Genomic DNA, 21,916 nt, shown 5'->3' on the forward strand with positions numbered 1-21,916 from the left:
TGGCAAGTTGAGGCTCCTTTGCCTCTCTGAAAATGTATTAGAGCCAATATCTATGTGCTCCCTGCCATACACATTTTCAGAATATATTGTTGCTTCTATAGTCATTGAATGAGAAGGGACTCTTTAGAGAATGGAAACCAAAGTTTTGGAAAGAGGCATGCAACTCTCCACCTCTATAGTGAAGAATAAATGAGGCCAAATATTTAATTAGGTTGTATTTCATAACACGCAGACCAGTAATATCAGGTGTTTCCCAATCAATTGTTGCTGAACTTTTCACACTGAGTACTTTAGGAACTCCTAAGAAAGCCAGATGTGGGTTTGCAAAATTTGTTTTTGTGGAGATCATCTGCGTTGGCCCAGTTAGACCTACACTTGGAAACAGTCCACAAATATTGTGGTGCAGACAAACTGTTTTAAATGGACTGCATTAATAGGCAGATTGTCAAATAGTAGGGTAAGCTTTATAGTTTTGACTCCACAATGCCAAATCTCTTGACCTCTTCCATATGATTTATGAAGCTGGGCCAGTTTATCTCTTTAGAATGAGCACAAATGCAATCATGATCTGACAAGACTATTATTTTTTACGTATTCTTCCTATCTGGAAATACAGGAGATGTTCCTTCGTCCTTGTTTCTATGGAGACAGCAGTCTGCTTAATTAAGATGAGGCTACCAAATGAGATTTCCTCAAAGAATTTAGGAAAGAATCCGGTCAACCATCAAATAGACACCGTGTGTTCTTCCAAGAGTTAAGGGAGTTCATATTTTTAAAGATATTAGCTAGCTTTTTAAAATCTTAGGCATCAGAGAAGAGGCTCTTCAGTGGAGTCGTAGGGTCAGGTGCGGAAAGATCTTCACTCTTTTTTTGCCACAGTTCGTGTGTAATTTCAAAGGTGTAAAAATTTGTGGGTGGCAATAATTAGCATATCTGAGTGAGATGACTCAAAAATAGTTGGGAAATCTGGTTGGCTAGCATGCATCCAAGCTCTCTTCCTTTTGAGAGCTTATCATTGAAGTAATCAGTGGGAGGTTTTTAAAAGCATACAGGTACCTAAGTTTCTTTAAAACTGTTGCCAAATAAGGGGTTGTTTGTGAGTGTTTCTAAGAAGTGAAGATGTGCTCAAGCATCAGTGATGGTGGCCAAATTATTACCTACTTAAATATATATTTCTAACTTTATATTTCTAGTGGTATCACACAGCTGTTCAGTGACACTAATCTCAAATGCAAAGCAAAATGTATAAAATAGTCTCTCTCTAATAATTCTGTCCTGCCAGTTATTCTGCAACTATTGATGCATATGTCATTGCAATAACTCATATGTTTGTCCTTCCTGCTTTCCTTATCTTGTTTTGTAGGCTTTTTAAAAAAATCTCTCTTTGAGAGTTGGATATGATGTAATTACATTGTTCAGGTATTATCTTACCAAAAATTCAGCTATACATCTTCTCTTTTGATATTTTGGCCTTGGAAAGGGTTCAGAAAAGGGAAACTAAAGTGATTAGGGGTTTGGAACAGGTCCCATATGAAAAGAGGCTAAAGCAACTGGGACTTTTCAGTTTAGAAAAGAGGAGACTGAGGGAGGATATGATAGAGGTATATAAAATCATGAGTGGTGTGGAGAGGGGGGAGTAAAGAAAAGTTATTTATTAGTTCCCATAATAGAAGAACTAGAGGACACCAAATGAAATTAATGGGTAGCAAGTTTAAAACTAATAAATGAAAGTTCTTCACACAGCGCATAGTCAACCTGTGGAACTCCTTGCCAGAGGAGGCTGTGAAGGCTAGGACTATAACAGAGTTTAAAGAGAAGCTAGATAATTTCATGGAGGTTAGGTCCATAAAAGGCTATTAGCCAGGGGATAGAAATGGTGTCCCTGGCCTCTGTTTGTCAGAGGCTGGAGATGGATGGCACGAGACAAACTGCTTGATCATTGTCTTCGGTCCATCCCCTCCAGGGCACCTGGCACTTGCCACTGTCAGTGGACAGGCTGTTGGGCTAGATGGACCTTTGGTCTGACCCAGTACGGCCATTCTTATGTTCTCTCCCTGCTCTCAAGAAGGCATGACTACTTCTGTCTGGAAGGTGTCATGTTGATTTAATCTCCATGTATTTCAGTTTTGAAATATAAGGTTTCCAGAATCCTTGCTGGGAAATATTTACCTTCGTATCTGTCTTTCGAAAGGTAGTTTGTGTCTTTTCGGTTTCCAGCCCTTATCGGATATAGTGCCGTATCACTTGAGCAGCTGTCTGCTGTCTTTATTTGGGAGTAATTTAAATTATTTAAAAGTTTTTACCCTGATAGCAGATTTCACTTTGGTTGGCTTTGCCTTTGCTAACTGTTCAGTGATGTAAACAGACCAATAAATGAGAGCTTCCTAGAAATGTAGGACTGGAACAGACGTCATTATGTGAATAGTCCAGCTCCCTGCAGTGTGGCAATACTAAGTACTATTGAGACATTTTTGACAGGTGTTTATCTGAAACCTCCAGTGACAAAGCCTCCCTACATAATTTGTCCTGGAGCTTAGCCACCATTACAATTAGGAAGATTTTCCTAATGTCTAGATCTTCCTTATTGTAACTTTTTTTTATACTTCGCACTTGTGTGCGGCCCCCGACTGAGGGTCATTTGTCCCCAACCCAAAAAAGGTTTCCCACAAATTTAAAATTGTTCTTTTACTTCCCGTTTTCTACCCCATTAATAAAAAAATTCTATTACATATATTTCATGTCTTGAACTTTCCTATAAGTGTAATCTATGCAAAATGACTGTGCCCGGTCAGCAACAGATCTCACCTGCTAGTCTTTGATATTTCCACTCTGGTTTCATGATAGTCTCCTCTCATTTTTTATTGTGTGAGGGTACAGTATTTTTGATAGCTGCTTTTGGCTACTGATCTCATGTTTTTGACTTAGTTTCACACACGTCTATAAACAGAGGCTGTGTATATATGCTGTAGAAAAGCTAATATTTCCCAGCATTTCAGTTGGTTTGGTATATAGTTCTGGGAACTAAGTTTAGAGGAAGTTTTATTAATGGCTTGATGCTTATTGAGGGGACGTATTTAAAAATACAGGTAACATGTTGCAAAGGTTTTGTAATTTAAGTGTGTGAAGAAACCTTGGATTTCTGCAGCACTGATTCTGTAACATTTGCCGTGGTGCATAAAATGTAGTAGCTCCTTCCACACACACGCTTACCCTCTCTGCATATTCAGAACTCATTTTAAAATATCTGCTTGGGGAGATTGTTGGTAAAATCTGTCAGCTTCACCTTGGAGTAACAGAAATTTCATGTTGTCAGAAGCTTTAATGTGGTTGCAAGTCCTGTATTTAACATGCTCCTTTGGTAGAGGGTCTTCCTAATTGCCCACCCACTCAGCTGCATTTAGTCATCTTAAATATTATGTCTCTATACTCACATCTGGTTCCACTCTATTGCCAATTGTAGTACTGCTGTGTGTATATTCTTTGTGTATTGTGGCTAGTTTCCCAGTATATTGAAAATTTACGCCATGTTAAGGAGGTTTTACAGGTTCTCAAAAACATGAAATATTTTCCCACAGTAGCCACGCCATATAATGTCTAAATGAAATGGCATCGATCGATAGAAGTAAAATACACACCTGTACGTGACTTACTGCTTTATAGTGCGCAGACCAAGGTATAAATGTTTGTTCTTCATTTGTAGCCAACAGTTACATATGGCAACCTTATTCAATAGCTTCCAGTGGTGGAATTTTGAGCATTGAACTTAAATAGAAACAGTGAATGAGTTAAAATGAATGTTTTTTTTCTTCTGTTTCCCAGAACATTAAATGATATTGCCCTGCACAGAGGGCAGGTGCTTAATATCACCTTTTTAAATAAACATAGCTGAATAATGTAAATAAAAAGTAAATGGCTCCCTTTCCCCCTGCAAAAAACTGCAAACCAAACATAAACAGATATTGTAATGAGCAATCTGAGCTCTGCCAGGCACACTACAATATATACCCAAGGCCGAATCTGGCATGGTGCTGAAAAAGCTCAGTCCATACAAGCGGAATATAATTATTTAATACTCAGTGTACAAGTTGCTGGCTGTCCGTTTGAAAACCTTGGAAGCATTAACTGACCAGTATTGCTGATCTGTTCATGAAAACTGGATTTCTGCCTGGATTTTCTTGTAAATGTCACTTAAGGGTGGGGCGTGGTGGGGATGATTTTGTAAGCATGGCTTGCTGTTTTGTTTACCACCATCTCTAATGTCGTGTCAGCCAATTGTACCCTTCTGGCACTTCAGGAAGTGTGTTGTGGGGTAATTATGTACGTATTCCACCCAAAGTGTGTTAAAAGATTAGGATTGTTAAATATCAGTTAATTGATAAGTGCACTCTGGCTCCACTTCCAAGGAGCCCCCTGCCTCTCTGCGCTGCTGCCTCTGTATCAGAGGCAGCAGCGCGGGGTGCCAGGCGGGCGTTGGTCTGCAAGGGGAGCCAGTTTAAAATCCAGAGGTGGCAGCAGCCCTTGTCCGGGGCGGGGGAGAGAGGAATGAGCTCCCGGATCCCGTGCAAGCTGGAACTGAGCCGTGCTGCCTGGATCCTAATACTCTTTAAATGCAGAGCCGCAGCGGGGGTAGGTCTTGGACCCAGTGCAAGCCAAAACTGAGCTGGGCTGTAGGCTAGCCTACTTAAAAATGTACTGATGGGGGGAGGGGAGGGAGGGTATGCGTGTAGTCTATAGCATTAACCTATACGCTTTTGCTATCGGTTAATTGGTAAATCATCTATACTATTACATCCCTAATATAAGATACCTTTGAACAGCAATATTTTTGAAAAATTGGGAAATAAAATTTGTCTTGATTTGTTCTTAAAGTCAGTTTTTCTCTTGGGTGATTTTGAAATCTTTTGAGGGGAAACCCAAAGGAGGGACACACAACAGTTCATAATTGGGATTCAGAGTTGTGGAACTTGAGTAGAATGGAGCTAATAAATTGAGCACGGCATCAAGATATCAACAAGTAAGATCTCCAGAACAAATCTCCAGTTTAGCAGCTGCTAGATTGCTACTCACCTGTTTCTCTCTTCCAAACACTGCAATCTGTCGTTCGACTTACCTGTTTTTCCTTGTGTAAACAGAGAATGAGAAATATCCCAGTGTATCTAAGGGTTCTATATGTTTATTTGTTTGTTCCACTGCACTGAATCTTTGATTACTCTTATAAATCTTCCAACTAGGATCCCTGATTTCTTTGAAATGGCTCAGCATGTTTCCTTTCGCCAATGTAAAGTTGATTTAAAAATAGAACGTAAATCTGCTTTCATTGTTTAATTGATTGCAACCTATTTGCTAAAATATACCAGATTTAAATTTTATATTTCCCTACCAAAGTCTACCCCACAAAATCAAAGTGAAAGGCTGAAGTATTTCATATTTAAAAAATAATTTTAGGAAGAACATTTACTGGATAACGTCTGACAGAAAAATTGAAGGCAATTTTCCAATAGCTAATTTTCATTTTTTTAAAATAGTCTGTTTTTTAAAAACCGTTTTGAACCTCCATTTTGGACTTTAAACAAATGTGTATTGTTGTTCACTCTATCAAATGAGACTGAGTGTTTTGTGATGTTGCTGAATTATAAAAATGGAGGTTTTGTTACTTATGTCAGATGATGGATTAACTAAAGGAGCAAACTGAATTTTTCACATTGGGCAAAGTCTACGTCAAGCATTAGGGAATCTGGTGTAAGTTTGGGGGTTTTAACAAGTAAAAGTTGTAACTTAGTCTTAAAAAAATGCAAAAGTTGTAATTCTAAGTAGTCATATTTTAAATATTTGCTATTAGAATTAGAGATGCTCATAATTTAAAAGTACATAGAAAGTTAAATGCCTCAAAAGAAACTCACATTGTCAGTGTGCATGGAGGAACTGTGCTCCTGGTAAAAAAAACCAAGTTACATTTGTCACAGAAATCCTGGTTTTAACAAAGGTACGTGGCTTTATTCATCACTTGGTATAAATCGTTCTCCTCTCTCTCTAGACGATAGAATCTAACTGGCGATGTGGCCGACACAACTTGCAGCGAATTCAGTGCCGCTCTGAAAATAGCAAAGGGGTCTACTGTTTACAGTATGATGATGAAAAGATCATCAGTGGCCTAAGGGATAACTCCATTAAGGTAAATGCACTGCCCTGGTCTTTCAGGAGATGTGTCACTCCCTCCATCTTGGCGTCAGACTTGGAAGTGAGGCTGTCAAATGCTGCTTATATTCTTGGGGCACCTCTCCACTGGCTTTTGGTGGGGCAGTGTTGGTTGTATAGCACTTTCCAAGGATGGCATATTTTGCATGATCTGCAGGGGAAGCTGGTAATACATCCCTGCTTATGTTTTACTTCCTGAATGCTGTGGACTGCCAGTTATGGCAGTTTTGACCAGATGGAAAATCAGCACTTTCTGTGAAATCAGGTTTACTATAAACAAAATGTTTTGTGCCCCCTGGCTTGGCTGCGTCCTATGGTGGTGTTAATAGTTTGAATTATTGCTAATGCTTGCTGTTTCCATATGAAACAAAATGTTTTCTTATGGAGGACAAACTCCTGTCTGATATCCTGGTTGGCAGGTTTATTGGTCTGTCCAGCATGTGCTTGTCTCCTTGGCAAGGCAGGGAAACGTAAAAACAGAAGAGACGGTTCATGGTCCGTATCTGAAAATTGCAGGAGAATGGGCATGGTGGTTTGCTCATAGATTCTCTTTGCCATCATTGGTTCTCATCACAATAGTGGAAGCCAACGTTTGGACCCATCTCTTTGTTTTTGACAGATTTGGGATAAAACAAGCTTGGAATGTTTGAAAATATTAACAGGGCACACTGGCTCCGTACTCTGCCTGCAGTATGACGAGAGAGTCATTGTAACTGGATCTTCAGACTCTACAGTGAGGTGAGCTTCAAAAGTGTCAGCACAACAAACTCAAGTCTGGGTAGGGGCGTTTGGAATAAATAATCCACTGCAGCTACTGAAGTGTAAGGACCACTCCACAATATATATCTAGTACTGTGCCATTAAAAGCTATACTAAAGGCACGTGAGAAGATTGTATGCAGTATTTTGTAGGATTCCAACGTTTTAGAGGCGCATACTTGTACCATCTTGACCTTCAAAAATTTTGAAAGAATGTAAACTCTCAGATTCAAAGCATAACTTCCAAGTTTTTCCATTAGGAAAAACGTCCTCGCGGTCAGGGTGGTTAAGCACTGGAATAAATTACCTGGAGGTTGTGGAATCTCCATCACTGGAGATATTTCAGAACAGGTTGGGATAGACATCTATGAGGGATGATCTAGATGGTGCCTGGTCCTGCTGTGAGGGCAGGGGACTGGACTCGGAGACTTCTCGAGGGCACTTTCGGTTCTAGGATTCTATAAGCCAACACCTGACTGGGATAGGAAGAAGCTTCTCAGGAAGGTGTGTTAATCCATAATTGCTCACTTGAGGTTTCTTACAGCTTCCTCGGAAATATCTGACCACTATTGGTGATGGGATATGGACACAGATTCACTGGCAGTTCCTGTATTATTGGATTGAAATGTTTGTGTGAACTTAATCCTCAACTTCTGTTTGATTTGTCACTTTTAGACATAACGTTACTTCTGGAAAGAAAGTATATGAGTTAGCAAATTTGGCCTGCCAGAAAAATACAATGGTTGAGGAAGGCTGTCCCTCAGACTGGCAGACCACTCTTCAGTGGGTGCATTTCCTGTTCGTAATTGTATAGTCAGGATATAATTCGGGATAAATTTCATTTTTTTCCCCTCAGAGTTTGGGATGTAAACACCGGCGAAGTTCTGAACACACTGATTCATCATAATGAGGCAGTGCTTCATCTACGTTTCTGTAACGGCTTAATGGTGACGTGTTCAAAGGACAGGTCCATTGCTGTTTGGGATATGGCATCACCTACTGATATCACCTTGCGTCGTGTGTTGGTTGGCCATCGTGCTGCTGTTAATGTGGTAGACTTTGATGACAAGTATATTGTCTCTGCATCAGGTGACAGGACCATTAAAGTAAGTTGGCACAATGAGGCCTGCTGTGTTTACTCGGGAAGTTACAAATCAGTGATTAACCTGTGTCCACGAGTTTAAAAAAGTCCACTTCAGGAAAACGTCTGATTGTTAAATGTGAGCTTAAAATCCGATTTCCAAATGTGCGTATGAGCAATTCTGTGGCTATTCCTTTACCATTTATCTAGTCATTTCCTGTTAGATGTTAATGCCTTTTTGAAAATAACTCGGCTTGTAACGCTTCTGTGGCTTCTGTCATAAAGTTATAAAAAGCTTAAAACTCTCACAATATGTTGTTAGGTCATGGAAATTGGCTAGAAATTAAACATGGTACTTTTCTGTGCATTTTTCTAAATGATTTGTGTTTTATATAAATTGGCAAACTTGTCCTAGTCATGGTATTTATGGGCAGCCGCCTTTCTCCACCATACCACTTCAGCAACTAAACAAACTGTTGCTATGTTTGAGGGTTTAAAAGGATGTTTGAAGACTGAATTACATGTCAGAATATCTGTTACCCACTCACTAATATGAGACACACACTTCCATACCTCCCTCCCTTAAACCACAGCTGGTCAAAAGAGGGTGTTTTTGGCAGTTATGTCCCACAGTAGGAGTGCTGACACAGTTTTTATAGTGGGGGTGCTGGGAGCCATTGAACCAAACGGTAAATCCTCAATAGAATGGAAACTCCTTCAAGCTAGGGGGTGCGACAGCATCCCTAATTCTAGCACCAGTGTCCCAGAAGATGACAATTTTAAATAAAACTCCTTAAAAAATTCACAAAGATTCTAAACAATTCTTATAATGTTAAGCCCATCTTCTAATCCCCGAACTGTTCTCTCAGCTTGGAGTCAAGTGTCCGTGGTCTTGTTTCCAGTAAGCAGTAGATTGCTGGCTATGTCAATGATTAAAAAACAGGTTAATAATATTCAACTTGCCTTTTGTATCTAGAACCTTGTTACTTGGATCTGATTACTAGCCAGCCAAAATTTAAATTGTCAGAATTTTAAAATTTCATAAGCAATACTTGGTTTTTTAAAAAAGTTCAAACATATTTAATATATTAAATTTAAGATAAGTGAGTAAATAATCAGACTTTTGTGTCATACAAGTGTGGGAGGAGCCAGCTGAGTTTGGAGTCCCATTCTGACACATATTGTACAAATACAAAATACACCTTGGTCTTAGCCTCTGGGGAATTTAGTCTAAGTTTCTCTTCATCTTCCCCTCAAAGTTCTACTTGAGAATCCTGATTTTTTTTTTTTAAGGGAAATTTTAATGTAATTTCTGTTTAACATTTAAAACCTTCCCCAAAGATTGATTGTTTTAATTTTTTTACACAGGTCTGGAGTACAAGCACATGTGAGTTTGTTCGTACTCTAAATGGGCACAAGCGTGGCATTGCATGCCTACAATACAGGGATCGACTAGTTGTGAGTGGATCATCAGACAACACCATTCGGTGGGTGGAAGATAGTTGCTAAAAGCATATTGGAGAGAGTGTGCACTTACCAGTGTAAACAGGGATTTTTCCTAGGCCTCTTGAAACTGTTCTACATTAATTCCCCCCAGTTGAGTAGCACAGTCATCCTCAATTGGTTCCCAGGGGCTATTCTCCCTGCATGTCATCATCACAAGCTTCCAACCTTTACTTTTAGCATGCATTGAACTGAGACAATGATCGATCCAGTTCAGTGAGGCAGACAGACCAGCAGTGTGTCTGTGTACTCCCTGCTGAAGACTGCATACAGGGGCCTCAGGCGTACTCTTGCAGTCACCTTTTTGCAGTGCAGCTTGGGCTGAGTTTTTGCAGCACCAGTAAAGATTATGCTAAAATGGAAATTTCAGCGTGAGTAAGCGGATTGGTGTGCTAGTGTCACAAGTGACTTTCTCAAAGATCCGTTTCTTCTGCTTTCCTAAGGTTGTGGGATATTGAATGTGGTGCCTGTTTAAGAGTATTAGAAGGCCATGAAGAACTGGTTCGATGCATCCGATTTGATAACAAGAGAATTGTTAGCGGAGCCTATGACGGGTAGGTGCTTCAAACTCCCTTTGAGAAGGGTATTCCTGGATCTCCTGCAGAAGCACATCTTTGAAAGTTCTCATCGCAAATGCACAGAATAAGGATTCTCTTTTGGTTTATATCTTGCTGTCTAAGTGATCTGGTTACAGCGGATCTACATTTAAACTGGGTGTTGCCCACTTGGTGTAGATTTCAGCAGTGCAGACTACCTATATCCTGAATGTATTCTTCTGAATATTATACATTTAGTTTTATTCTGTAGCTTCTTCCAGTGACTTGTTCTTAGAACTCTTGAACTCTGTTCTTGGGGGCGGGTAGGTAGATCTAGCACCCTGGAGAATTATTTGTTCTCCTAATCAAGTTTATATGGATCTGCTGTACAGTTCACGCAGGTTAGAATGGACAAATGTCTTTAAGGAGTGTCTGTTGCAAGTAGACACCTCACTTTGTTTCCTCCCTGCAGAGGTCACTCCTTAGGAAAGGTCCTGCTTCCCAACAGGCCTGCCTGCCTTTTTACTAGACATCATCACTGCAACTGTTCGTATTTTGAGGCGATATATCGCCGAGCTCACAGCATTTTGAAATTGCAGCAGCACAGTCCAGCAGAAAGGCAGCGATAGCTCAGCGCGATAGGATAGGAGCCTTAAAGTTAGTGGTGTGGGGCTGCCAGGAGGGCATCAGGAGCCACCTGGAAACAAAAATGGCGTAACGATTGAGTGAACTCAGTGAAATTGTACAGGGATGTGCATTATCCTATTGCTTTGACCTCCTTGGTAGCTTGTTCACCACTGGTATTGGGCTGAATTGTAGTTCAAGTGAACATCTTAGGTCTGTGGAAGACAAGTCAGGAACTCCTTTCAACTTGGTTATTTTCATTCTCACCGTCAATCTGTAATCCTAAATTGATTCCCAGGAACTGTTCTCCCTGCATTTCATTGGCCTTGTGGTCTTCTCAGTTTTAAGACCTTTGGGGTCTTTTCAGTTTGAGGTTCATATGCAAAATATTCCCCAGCTGTGGAAGTGAATATTCTGTGTCATTCCTGTGCTGGGCAGGCAGCAGTAAAGGTCCCTTTGTCCTAGATGCTCTGCTCACACAAGACAATCCGTGCTCCCAACAAACACAGTCATAAAGTTTTAGACCTACACTAATACTGTCTTGTTGCTAATAGGTTGGCATTGGGGAGATTCTAACATTTGCTTTCTGTTGATGCAGATGTTTTTGTAATGCAGATAATTGAAGCAACATTTCTGTTATAATAAAATAACCAATATTCTTGTTTTGTTTTATAGCAAAATTAAAGTGTGGGACTTGCAAGCTGCTCTTGACCCTCGTGCCCCAGCAAGCACATTGTGCTTGCGGACATTGGTGGTATGTAAACAGGGATACATCTGGGGCTTTAGGCAGTAATACTACTTTATATTTGGCAAAAGAAGGTTTTAATGTTAAATTTTATTGCAAATGCATTGAGTGTGTTGTGGGTAGATAAAAATTCAGCACGTTCTGCAAATGCTGCTATAACCCCAGAGCTGGGAACAGACTAAGAAGATTGGGCATGCTGCTGTGCGCGCTGATTTCTTGTTGACTCAGAGCATAGAAGAAAAATTGAGCTGATAAGCTCTTCTGGCTTGGTATCCTCCAATGGTCTAAAAATGTAATCAATACGACATTGCATCCAAATCATTCTGGGTCCTGGTGTGGTATTTTAATATATTATAAACTTTGTACCACTAACTTCAAATAAATGGACTTCTATGAAATGGAAAGAGTTTGCAATACTAGCAGCCTTCCTTTATCCTGTCTCCTAAGTGTAGAAATGGAAAGAATAGATGCAGACGGTAGGGGATCTTGAGGTGACAGGATTACCACAGGAATGCTAGTCGTTTTAAAGAAGGCCACCATATTTTAAGTGGCTACTGTAGATCATCTATTTTTGTAATAGAGGCTTTAATTCATGGCAGTAGTCTTGATTTTTTTTTTTTTAAAGTCCAGCAGGGAATTGGATAGCTCGTGTTATGGGTCATTGAATGTACAGAGTGTTTCTCTCCAGAGTCAAAGCTTGAACCTTGTTTGAGTCTAGTGACCAGAGATCTTTGCTGATATGGTATCTATTGGATGGCTTCGGCAAAATGGTCTTCGTTTGTCCACATTTTCCAGAAGAGCCTGCAGCACAAAAATAACTCTCTGCAGTCTTAGCTTAGAAGGAGTGTTAAATGGACACAGAGACTCCACTGACACATTATTTGTGTACGATACAATTACAGAACGTGCTCACTTCAGGCGCTAACTTATCGGTATGGTACCTTTTGGCCTGTCCTCTAACCGGTTATAAAAGGGTTCAGTGCCATCACTTAGGATGATGGATCGACAGAGGTTTGCAAGGTACTGTGTGAGTGCAAAGCCTGATGCCACATTGGTATTGCTGTTTCTGTGAAATGTTCCTACAAGGGACCACATACACATTTTTTTCCTCAAGAGTGTGTATTGAAACACTGCCTACTTGGGCTTAGAGTAAATCTCGGATGGGCTTGTGAAGTGGCAAGTTAGGAGCACTGTTTAACATACTGATTTTTGTGTGTGTGCGCACAGCAGATAAACCCTGCCAGACTTTAAAAAAAAAAAAAAAAAAGTTTCATTCTCTTAGGCTACATCTACACTGCGGTACTATTTTGGGATACTGGAAATATCCCGACTTGGCTATTCTGCATCTTTTGAGCGTGCCCTTTATTTTGAAATATAACAGGCTCGCTATTCCGACATCCCTGTAAATCTCATTCCACGAGGGTTAAGAGATGTTTTGGAATAGCGCTTTATTTACACAGTGCCAAATTTCGAAATAAGGTATTTCAAAGTTACCTGGAAATATGCTACACATTTTGCCTAGTGCAAATTGCATAGCTTATTTCGAGGGTGTGGTTTAGATACATCCTTAGTTGGCAATCTGTCCAGGCAGCTTGTAATTCTCAGCCTTCATCTCTCTTGCTTCTCAACTTCATAGTAAAATTCATGGCCTACACAAACTTTAGTTTGAAGCCACTGTATTTGCTGCAATTTTTAAATAGCAGTAATTCTTCATAGACCTGTGTATGATCCTTGACCAAGTTGAATTTTCATCTGTAATTTTGTGTCCAAATGAGTATTAAATTAGTGAAAGATGATCCATCTCCTGGCCTACTAACTAAACTCTTACTGTTTTTAGGAGCATTCAGGACGTGTATTTAGACTCCAGTTTGATGAGTTTCAGATCATTAGTAGTTCCCACGATGACACAATTCTGATTTGGGATTTCTTAAATGTGCAACCCAATGCCCAGAATGAGACACGCTCTCCCTCCAGAACGTACACTTACATCTCCAGATAACAGTCTGCACTTTACTAGCCTCTGAAGGTAACTTTGTTACAATAAATGGTTTCTGTACTTATGTGTTCAGTCATTTGCCTGGTGCTGGTCCTTGTATTTTATATATCAGCTGTCATTTTGTGCTCCTAATGCATCTGTTAATGCTGCTCCTGTTTGATCAGAAAGCCATTGTATGCTTATTGGGCTTTGGTTCTTAAAGTGTAAAACATCAGAGTATCTCATTCATCTTCTACATCTTCACTGCAGATCCTCCTGCCGTTAAGCAGGTGGTTGTAGTAGTGACCACTATTTTTTGCAACACCCTTACAGTGAGACATGAAAGAGTTTATAGCTAATGTATAACCAGGTCATTTAAGAATATCTTCATTTGTCATATCTCACACTGCAAATGATGTTTATTAAACCAACAGTTCTTAAATGGCACCAATATAAAAGTTTTGTTCCATTTAAAAATAACCAATGCTTTGGCCTTTAATTTTAACTACTTTCCATCAGAATTTGTATTCAGTATTTTGGCATGTATGGCGTGCTTCCTACCTAGGCATTTTCTGGTGAGACTGGGAGGGCTCTTTCAGAGCCTAAAGCTTAACACCGTGTGTGAGGAACCTGGCATCCAGTAGCTAGGCCGAGGGCACTAGGAGGTGGGACCTTCTGAAGTTCTCAGAGCTGTCCTGCTGATTGCGTCTTCAAATGGGAGCAGCGTAAGGCCAATATGAAGCACTTTTCAATATCCCAGTCTCAGATTCTGTCCCAGGCTGGCTCAGAGAGGTTGGGCATGTCACTCAGCACCATTCCCTGCGGTAGTAGTGTGGAGATGCGAGTTTTTCCTTTGAGAGGGCACATCTACTGCAGAGCAGATCTGCCCTTTGTCAGAGAATATACAATGAACTGTAAGTCAAGATTGTCTTCATATTTCTACTTTCATTGGGTGCAGTGAGCCTTAATGGTCTATAGCATGTTACAATTTTTCATGTGGAAACTCATGTAATGGAGGCGTGCTTGTTAATTACAATTGCATTGAAAAAAGCATTCTCGCACGTAACCGGCTACCACTTCCTTTGAAACAAAGTAAGTGTCTTTTAGAGTTTAGTTAGATTGTGCTCCTCATTGATGTTTTTATCTTGGTTCCTGGGACCAACCAGCACTGCCCATCAGTCTCCAGTAAACTAAGATGTAATGTTCATCATAAATAAGAATTCCCTACAGTAACCACAAGTAATAAAAAAGTTCTCTAAAGCATAAAAGTACACCGTCACAGCTATCAGAAGAGACTCACATAAAGTTTGTTTCCGTTTCTCTACAATAGTTAATATATATTTAGTTGCCTAAATATATTGGATACAAACTCTTCAGTAGCTCCATTTGCTAGATCAGTAAAGTCTTTTTCTGAAGTCATTCATCTTAGCAACAGTTGCGCTTCATATTATAAATAGCAGTGAATATTGAGAGCTGGAAACAGCGGTTGCTATACCAGATCAGAGCAGAAGTTCCTACAGTCCAGTATCCTTTCTCTGCCAGTGGTCAGTACCAGATGCTTTAAAGGAAACTGACACCCCTTGATCCAGTTATGAAATACGCTTGCCCATAGGGCACGAGATTTTTCTCTCTCTAGAAAAGTGTTTTCTTATCAAATGTATCTGGATAGTCTGATCCATATAAGTGAGAAGGACAAGGTGGATGGGGTAATATTGTTTGAGCTAAAATGAGTCCAATAAAAAAATTTCCTCACCCAAACCATGAGACCAACGTGATTACAACAACATTTAATTGCCATATATATATATAAATAAATGTCCGTTCCTGCTTTAAGTCTTGTTAAGCTTATAGCCTTGGTATTTTGTAGTAGTGAGTTCCATGAATTATTTCATTGTAATAGCTTTTTGGTATTTTCAAGGTGGGGATAGCCTTCTGCTAGTGGAATGTCTTTTCTTTACCTCATGAAATTCCATTTTGCTTTTGTTGAGATGTAAGCCATGCTAAATTGTAGTTCTTCTGATATGCATGCCCCATGGGGGCCTACTAAACTAATAACATACCATATGACCATTCCAAAGAGAAACGGGCTGGTTTCTTCCAGCCACCTGAACCCTAGTGACTCTCTTTCTCTCCTTTGAGAGTACTACATTGGTCTAGAACTCCCTCAACACTCTGTGCCTGGAAGGACATATAGAAGGCCATGCCAGGCTGATTTTCCTTAACAACCAGGACCCCAGTAGCCTATTAGCCTACAGGATAACAACCTTCTCCTACTCTCTGTTCTAGACATGAAGTTCAAGTGGAAACAGTGCACAATGCTGAAGGCTCAGAGTTCAAATTCTGATGATGCCAGACTGTTAATTTTTCACCCTTATCCTTAAGAAAACTAAACAAACAAAAATCCCAAAGAATTTTTTTTTTAAAACCCCAAACCCTGTTAGTAAATTAGTCACTTGAGTTAAGAAATGCTAGTTTTATGGTTATCTACACAGTCTTTAATTATGCAGTCTCTCTGAATGGAAGTGCCTAATTTATCTTTCCTACACCAGTCATTAATTTGAATACATCTCTCTTCTGTTCACTTCTACTCTATATCCGTTTTCATAGTTGAAACACTGTAATAGAAAAACGTAACAGTTGGCTAAAGGAAATTATAAAAATTCATGACCAGCCTTTGAGAAATTAAGAATTGTGCTGCAAGACAGTCAATGGTTGGTATGTGTACAACTCTGTTCTTGGCTGTTTACACTGTCCTTGAAGGAAACCACCAGAGGTCTGAAAATGATTTTGTTTTCTCTGCTAAAATTCATTATTTGTGCCAGGTAGGCGTATACTTAAAAAGAATGTCGATCTGGCAAGGAGAAAGAGCAGTCTCGGAGCTCCATTAGCTTGTTCCCTCAGTGCTGCCTACCAATGGCTTCTCTGCTTCTTACACTTTTTAAAATGTCCTTTTTGTTGAGTTGTGGCAGTATTAACACAGTGCCTTCAGGGATGGAATTGCCTACTCAAAGTTGAAAGTGGTGGTACCTCTAAGGAGGCGATCTTACTCCTATTAAAATGGGCGAAGATTCACATTGTCTTTCATGGGTGTTGGATCAGGCCTAAGGCATTTCACTCTGCCCCAGACAGCACAACTCTCATGTAACAGGTTTCACGAGTTGGTATTTGGGAGCCAGCAATCACTAACCATGTGGTTTATACCCTGCCCAAACCATTTCCTTTTCTTTTATTGGCCGAAGCCTTTAGAACAAGCTGCTTGGTGGAAACCCCCATTTTCTTGTTGATAAAATAATGCTCCACCAGTTGACACATATCAATCACATCTTTTTTTTATCAACAAAAGACAGATCGTTATAATGGCTTCAAGGTTGTGCAGAAGTATGATTGAGATAGTTATATTGTATTACCTGCCAATCATGAAAGCACAATCTTATTTCTCCTGCCTGTCAGAAGTACAGGTACTTCTAAAAGTCCAGTACAGTTTATTCCGATCAACTCCTTTGTATTTTACTCCCATTTGGGCAACTGTCTACCAGTATTATTTTCGCCTTTTCTCTTGTTCCCTCGCGCTCAAATTCACTTTGGTTATATTAAGATTTGTTGGTGCCAAATGAAATGTTTTGACACTGTTAGCAACTTCCCTGCAGAATCTATACATTTGACACAGTTTGGAGCAGTTTACATGTCTGTTTTGTCCTGTTACAGAGAGAACTGAAAACATGCAAAGCTGCATGTCCTGTAGCTGCATGGTCTCAGAGTGACAGTCGCTTATGTAATTATTTCTTGGCTAGCAGGGATCCCACAATGGCACGTTCCTGATTTTTTTTTTTTTGTAATTAGAATCCAGAAACATAAATCTGCATAAAATATCACTTAAAAGATCCAATATTTTATAGTGATATTAAATAGAACAATTGTATGTGCTCCCATACATTGTAAGTCTTTGCATTCTCAAAAACAAGCTTTGTACCCATTTTTACAAGGCTCCTAATGTACATGCCGCTTCAAAGTGGATCATTTTTGACAGCCCTGGCAGGGGGTTATAAGAAAGTTTTATTGCCTTCTGTTGAATTCCTTTTGTTTGTTGTAACATGATAAAAATTGTTACCATATGATAGTCTAATATTCTTGTATTTAAGCACTGGGGGAAAAAAGATGTTTTAACCTTTCAGCTGTGAAAGTTTCATGAATAGAACAGTTCATCAAAGTCTGCAGCATGTTTTTTGGGAATGGAAAGTGAAATTTGACCTTAAATTTAATTATTTTAAGCTTAATTACAGTAAGAATTTTCAGTTTGGAAAAGTTATTTAATGAAAAAGTGTAATCATATAACTGTGTGAAAAGGTAGCTCTTGTGGAAATATTCTAATCTGATTTGTGGGATCATTTCTCAAGATCATTAAGTCTCATTTTCGTGTGTTGCTATAACAAGTAACTGAACTTAATGGTCCTATTTAAAACAGAATAAAGGTTAGTTTACATGGTTGAATTGTTTGATTTTTAAAAAGTGGATGATTTCACAAAGCCAATTTTCCCAATGCGCAACTGTTTAGTTCTATGATTAAAAAATCAATCCATCCAGCATATTTTTTCTGAAAGTGGATAACATTTAGGTCACTTCTGTATAGTAGTGTTGTTTGCTGTGGAGAAAGAGGGTTGTTTCCTGAGGTCTGTTTGAGAAGGCTGAAATTCTGACCTTGAACAAGACCTGTTGTGCTGACTAATCCACTTCCTCAAAGACCCAGCAAAGGCTTTTGTTTTGTATCAGTTTTTGAAGTGGCTATGTTTATAGGGCTGAATTTTCAAAAGCTTGCAAACCCCAATCTGCATACCAGTTTGGTGTAATGGATTGTCTAGGTTGCAAAATCATTGGAATTAAAATGATGCCCTACAGTGGTGGACATTGTCACCTTGTGAACCTCTAAGGGTACAGTTACCTTGCAATGAAACACCCATGGCTGGCCCTTGCTGGCTAGCTCAGGCTAAGGCACTTGGCAGTTTTAGCACCTGGGACCCTACTCGATAGCTCAGTGGTGGGTGTCTAACTGTAATGTGCTGACTGGTTTATTTAGACATCTTAACATGCACTGAGTGTGCAATAGGAGTGTTCTGTGGTGGATATCAACCAACTTCTGCCATATGTCAACAAATAATTCTACGTGGCCTGATTGTAGTGTCCAGTGTTTCAGTTTGTCTTTATCTTTTTCAGGATTCCACAATCTTGAACTACTGGATATTTGGCTACTATATGCCTGAAGATGTTGATTCACAGCTCAAGTCAGAATTGGTTAGAGGTGCTGTGTAGATGCAAAGCAGCACAATTCTGTGTCTCTTAATCTTTCCTGCTCCCCTTCAGTCCCCAATGGTCTCCTCTACGGAACTTACTACAAATTCACTGACTTCAAGTAGATGAAAATCAGAAGCCTGTCCGTCACTGCAGTGAAAAATCCAAAGCTTCACGTGTAAATTGTCCATACAAACTGAACTATGATGGCTTGTTTCCCAGAAATAAATCAGAAGTCAAGAAAGGACTTGGCCTAATTTATATTGCTTTGCACTTTTGTCTGACTTTAAAGAAAAATAGTCTCCAGTGTAAGTTGGGTGCCAAACACATACCCAGAATGTACAGAGCTTTGCTTTCAAAGTCACCATGCTCCTTTAGACTTCATGACAAATTCAGAGCCTGTTTTGTTTGATAGGGGCGTACATTGGACTATTAGAAACATTTCTGAACGGATCAGTAATATTTTTGGATTACAGTTTTCTGGTTTCTGCACCAATAATTTCTTTTAATTTAAAGATTACCTGTAAATCAGGCTAGATTATCTAAACTAGTTGTATAGCACCGTCTTTTTTTTTTTTTTTCTTTCAACTGTGTCCTGTTATACAGCCGGCCTACTCTTCCTAATGTTTGGTATAGTAAAATCTTTTCATGTGTGCTTGCCTCATAATTTCAAATACTGTATAAGCATGTAGATATAATGTACATAACCGTTTAATCTCCAGGTGCTAGAAGTCAGGGTCTCCTGACACTACACACTAATACAAAATGTGTTAGCACTTGGCAGCAGGACATTCTAACTCTTGGCACTGAAGGGACGACTAAGAATTACCTAGATATATTTCTCTGCAAAAGGAGGTTTTCAGTATTCATTAGGATTTTTTTTAATGGGAGCTACATATTTTAAAATGTAATTTCTAAACTTTTAAAAAAATTAAACAAGTTTAATTTATGTTCTGTATCTTATATTTTGTGCCGCAGTATTTACAACACTTATTTTTTTAAACTGGTAGGTTGCCACACATACCTACAGGTCTCCTTTCACAGCATTATTTTGGCTGCTCAGTGGGGAAAAAAATGCCATCAGCAAAAGTTACATGTATTTAAATATGTCATTTGTAACAATCGAGGTGGGGTAGAGGCTCCTTCAGAGCACAACTATGATGACCAGACTTAAAATTCAATTTAAGATCACATTCCCATAGCAGTTACACGATGGCCTTTGGGTTCCATTGTCAACATTGCTCTTCGTTAGCATATCCGTATTACAGAATGTTTAGTAGTTCCTTCTTACATTGTCATGGTTCTCCTGTCTCTAATTTATACAGTCATTTTTATTTAATCCTATTTTTCTTTGTGAAAGTAAGTATCCCGATAAATGCCATCTTTATAGTGGTGTCCCCTTTCGTTGCCATGTCTGACTGCGGTTTTCAGTCATTTTCTTTAACGCTTCGTTGGAAAATGTGCTAAATCCACGAGCGTGTAAAATCTACCTACTGTTCTGTGGGGGAAGTATGTTGTCACAGAAATGTAGCCAGACATCATTTGTTGTGTATTCCATCTTCTGTTGGCAGCACTTTTTGGTTTCAGATTTCCCCTTTTTTGTTTGAGAGGAGTTAAAGAACATTGGTAACACTTTAGATGACGGGTGAGTTGATACTCAACATACAGTGCAACAGCTATGGTTAGATATCATCGACCTGTAAGGCAAATTCAGAATAAAGTGCACATCAAATGTTACGGAAATGTTAGAAAAGTGCAACATATGGTTAGTCCTCCAAACCACCCTTTGCATTGAGAAAGGGGGGTTGGGATCAATGTTTAAATTAGGAAATTCCCTCTAACTTGCTACTACAAAGATATTTATTTCTTCAAGATGATGATCAGACCTCACGAAGTACAGAAGATGACTTGTTTTGATAAGCGTCTGTAAGATCACCTTTTGGTAAGCTTTGACAGTAGTTTGTGAAAGTGGCTTACTTTACCCATTTCATCTAATAGCTTTAATATTAAACTTTTTAAAAAAACAAAAACAGAAAACATCGGTTGCAGCCCTGAAGAAAAAGCTTTTTTGTTGATGAAGAATGGAGTCCTTTTTTATGCATGTGTAAGAATAAATTCATGTTTTTCCTTGGGAGATAATGGTATTTGAACATGCGGTCTCACCTTTGATTGTGCTTTTTGTACCATAGCAGTGGACTTTGTGAGTGGCACCCAAGGAATTTGACTCCTACCTGGCTACACTCTGGACTTTGTTTTGCTAACCCTAAATGAGCAATTGTACATTACTGCTATATTAATGTTTCAAAGCACTGGGATAGTCTAATTCTAACTTGTAATTATGTTTGCCAATGACCTGTTTGGAAAGTCTGTGTATGAACAGCTGATTGAAACTGGTAAATTGTACAGATATTGTTCATGATCTAAAGCTTTGTACCGTGGAATGTGCTTAATAAAAAAATTGAACTTCATTTGTCCAATAAATTGCTAAGTAACATCATCTAACCCAGTGCCAGTATCCTGCACTAGTTAATCCAAACTTAATGCACAGTTGAAATGCTAATTCAAAGCTAATGCTCGTAATAAAATGTTCCTATACTTTATTGTATTGTGTTATAAAAGCTCTTCTAGCAGATCCGTGCTTCTAACCAGTAAGACAATGATGTGTAATAATTCTATGCTGGCTTGGGAGTTGTGTGACGCATGAAACCGAAAGCCAAATACTTTAGGAATTTGAAGCAGCCATGTGGCGGCACAACTGCATGGCTTGGAATGTGTTAGAGCATTTCTAAAATGTTTGCCATCATTCCTTTTGGTTCTTGAGACTTTTGATCTGTAGCTAGTAAACACGTTTGTTCCACGTCCAAACTGTTTCACAAGCAGTGCGGAAAGTGTGCTCAGGATCAGAGAAAGTGATTCAATATGCCTGCTTTACTAAGATTCTACTCTGCCTCATGCATTGACAGAATTATCAGCTGAGTTCTGATGGCTTACTCTGAGTCCTCGTTGGATCTGTGGTGATAGTTGGGACTAGACTATCTACAGGGGCGGCCTGTGACTATAGGTGGGCTTGGCCGTCGCCTAGGGTGCCGCCTTTAATGGGGCGCCCGATGGTGACGTCACTCCATTGATGGCCGTGCAGGCAGGGGTGCCGATCGTGCATTCCTCCTGGGGCGCCTGCTGCTGCAGCCTGCCTCAGGCCGCTCCTGATTATCTAGC

The 21,916-nt window shown here is 39.4% G+C and overlaps 1 protein-coding gene across 4 annotated transcripts in view; it reads left to right on the plus strand.

The window, feature by feature from the left end:
- FBXW11 (F-box and WD repeat domain containing 11) overlaps nt 1-21,168 on the plus strand; it is a 100,143-nt gene extending 78,975 nt beyond the window's left edge. For all 4 annotated transcript variants that reach the window (XM_075900140.1, XM_075900141.1, XM_075900143.1 and 1 more), the window contains 8 exons: nt 6,035-6,172; nt 6,815-6,933; nt 7,810-8,059; nt 9,403-9,521; nt 9,981-10,091; nt 11,373-11,451; nt 13,280-13,468; nt 18,626-21,168. In XM_075900140.1, coding sequence (XP_075756255.1) covers nt 6,035-6,172; nt 6,815-6,933; nt 7,810-8,059; nt 9,403-9,521; nt 9,981-10,091; nt 11,373-11,451; nt 13,280-13,441 — 978 coding nt within the window. In that variant the 3' untranslated portion in view covers nt 13,442-13,468; nt 18,626-21,168. The remainder of the gene's footprint in view (nt 1-6,034; nt 6,173-6,814; nt 6,934-7,809; nt 8,060-9,402; nt 9,522-9,980; nt 10,092-11,372; nt 11,452-13,279; nt 13,469-18,625) is intronic.
- Nucleotides 21,169-21,916: the final 748 nt, after the last annotated feature.

This window comes from Pelodiscus sinensis, chromosome 17, assembly GCF_049634645.1.
Source record: "Pelodiscus sinensis isolate JC-2024 chromosome 17, ASM4963464v1, whole genome shotgun sequence".
NCBI lineage: Eukaryota > Metazoa > Chordata > Testudines > Trionychidae > Pelodiscus > Pelodiscus sinensis.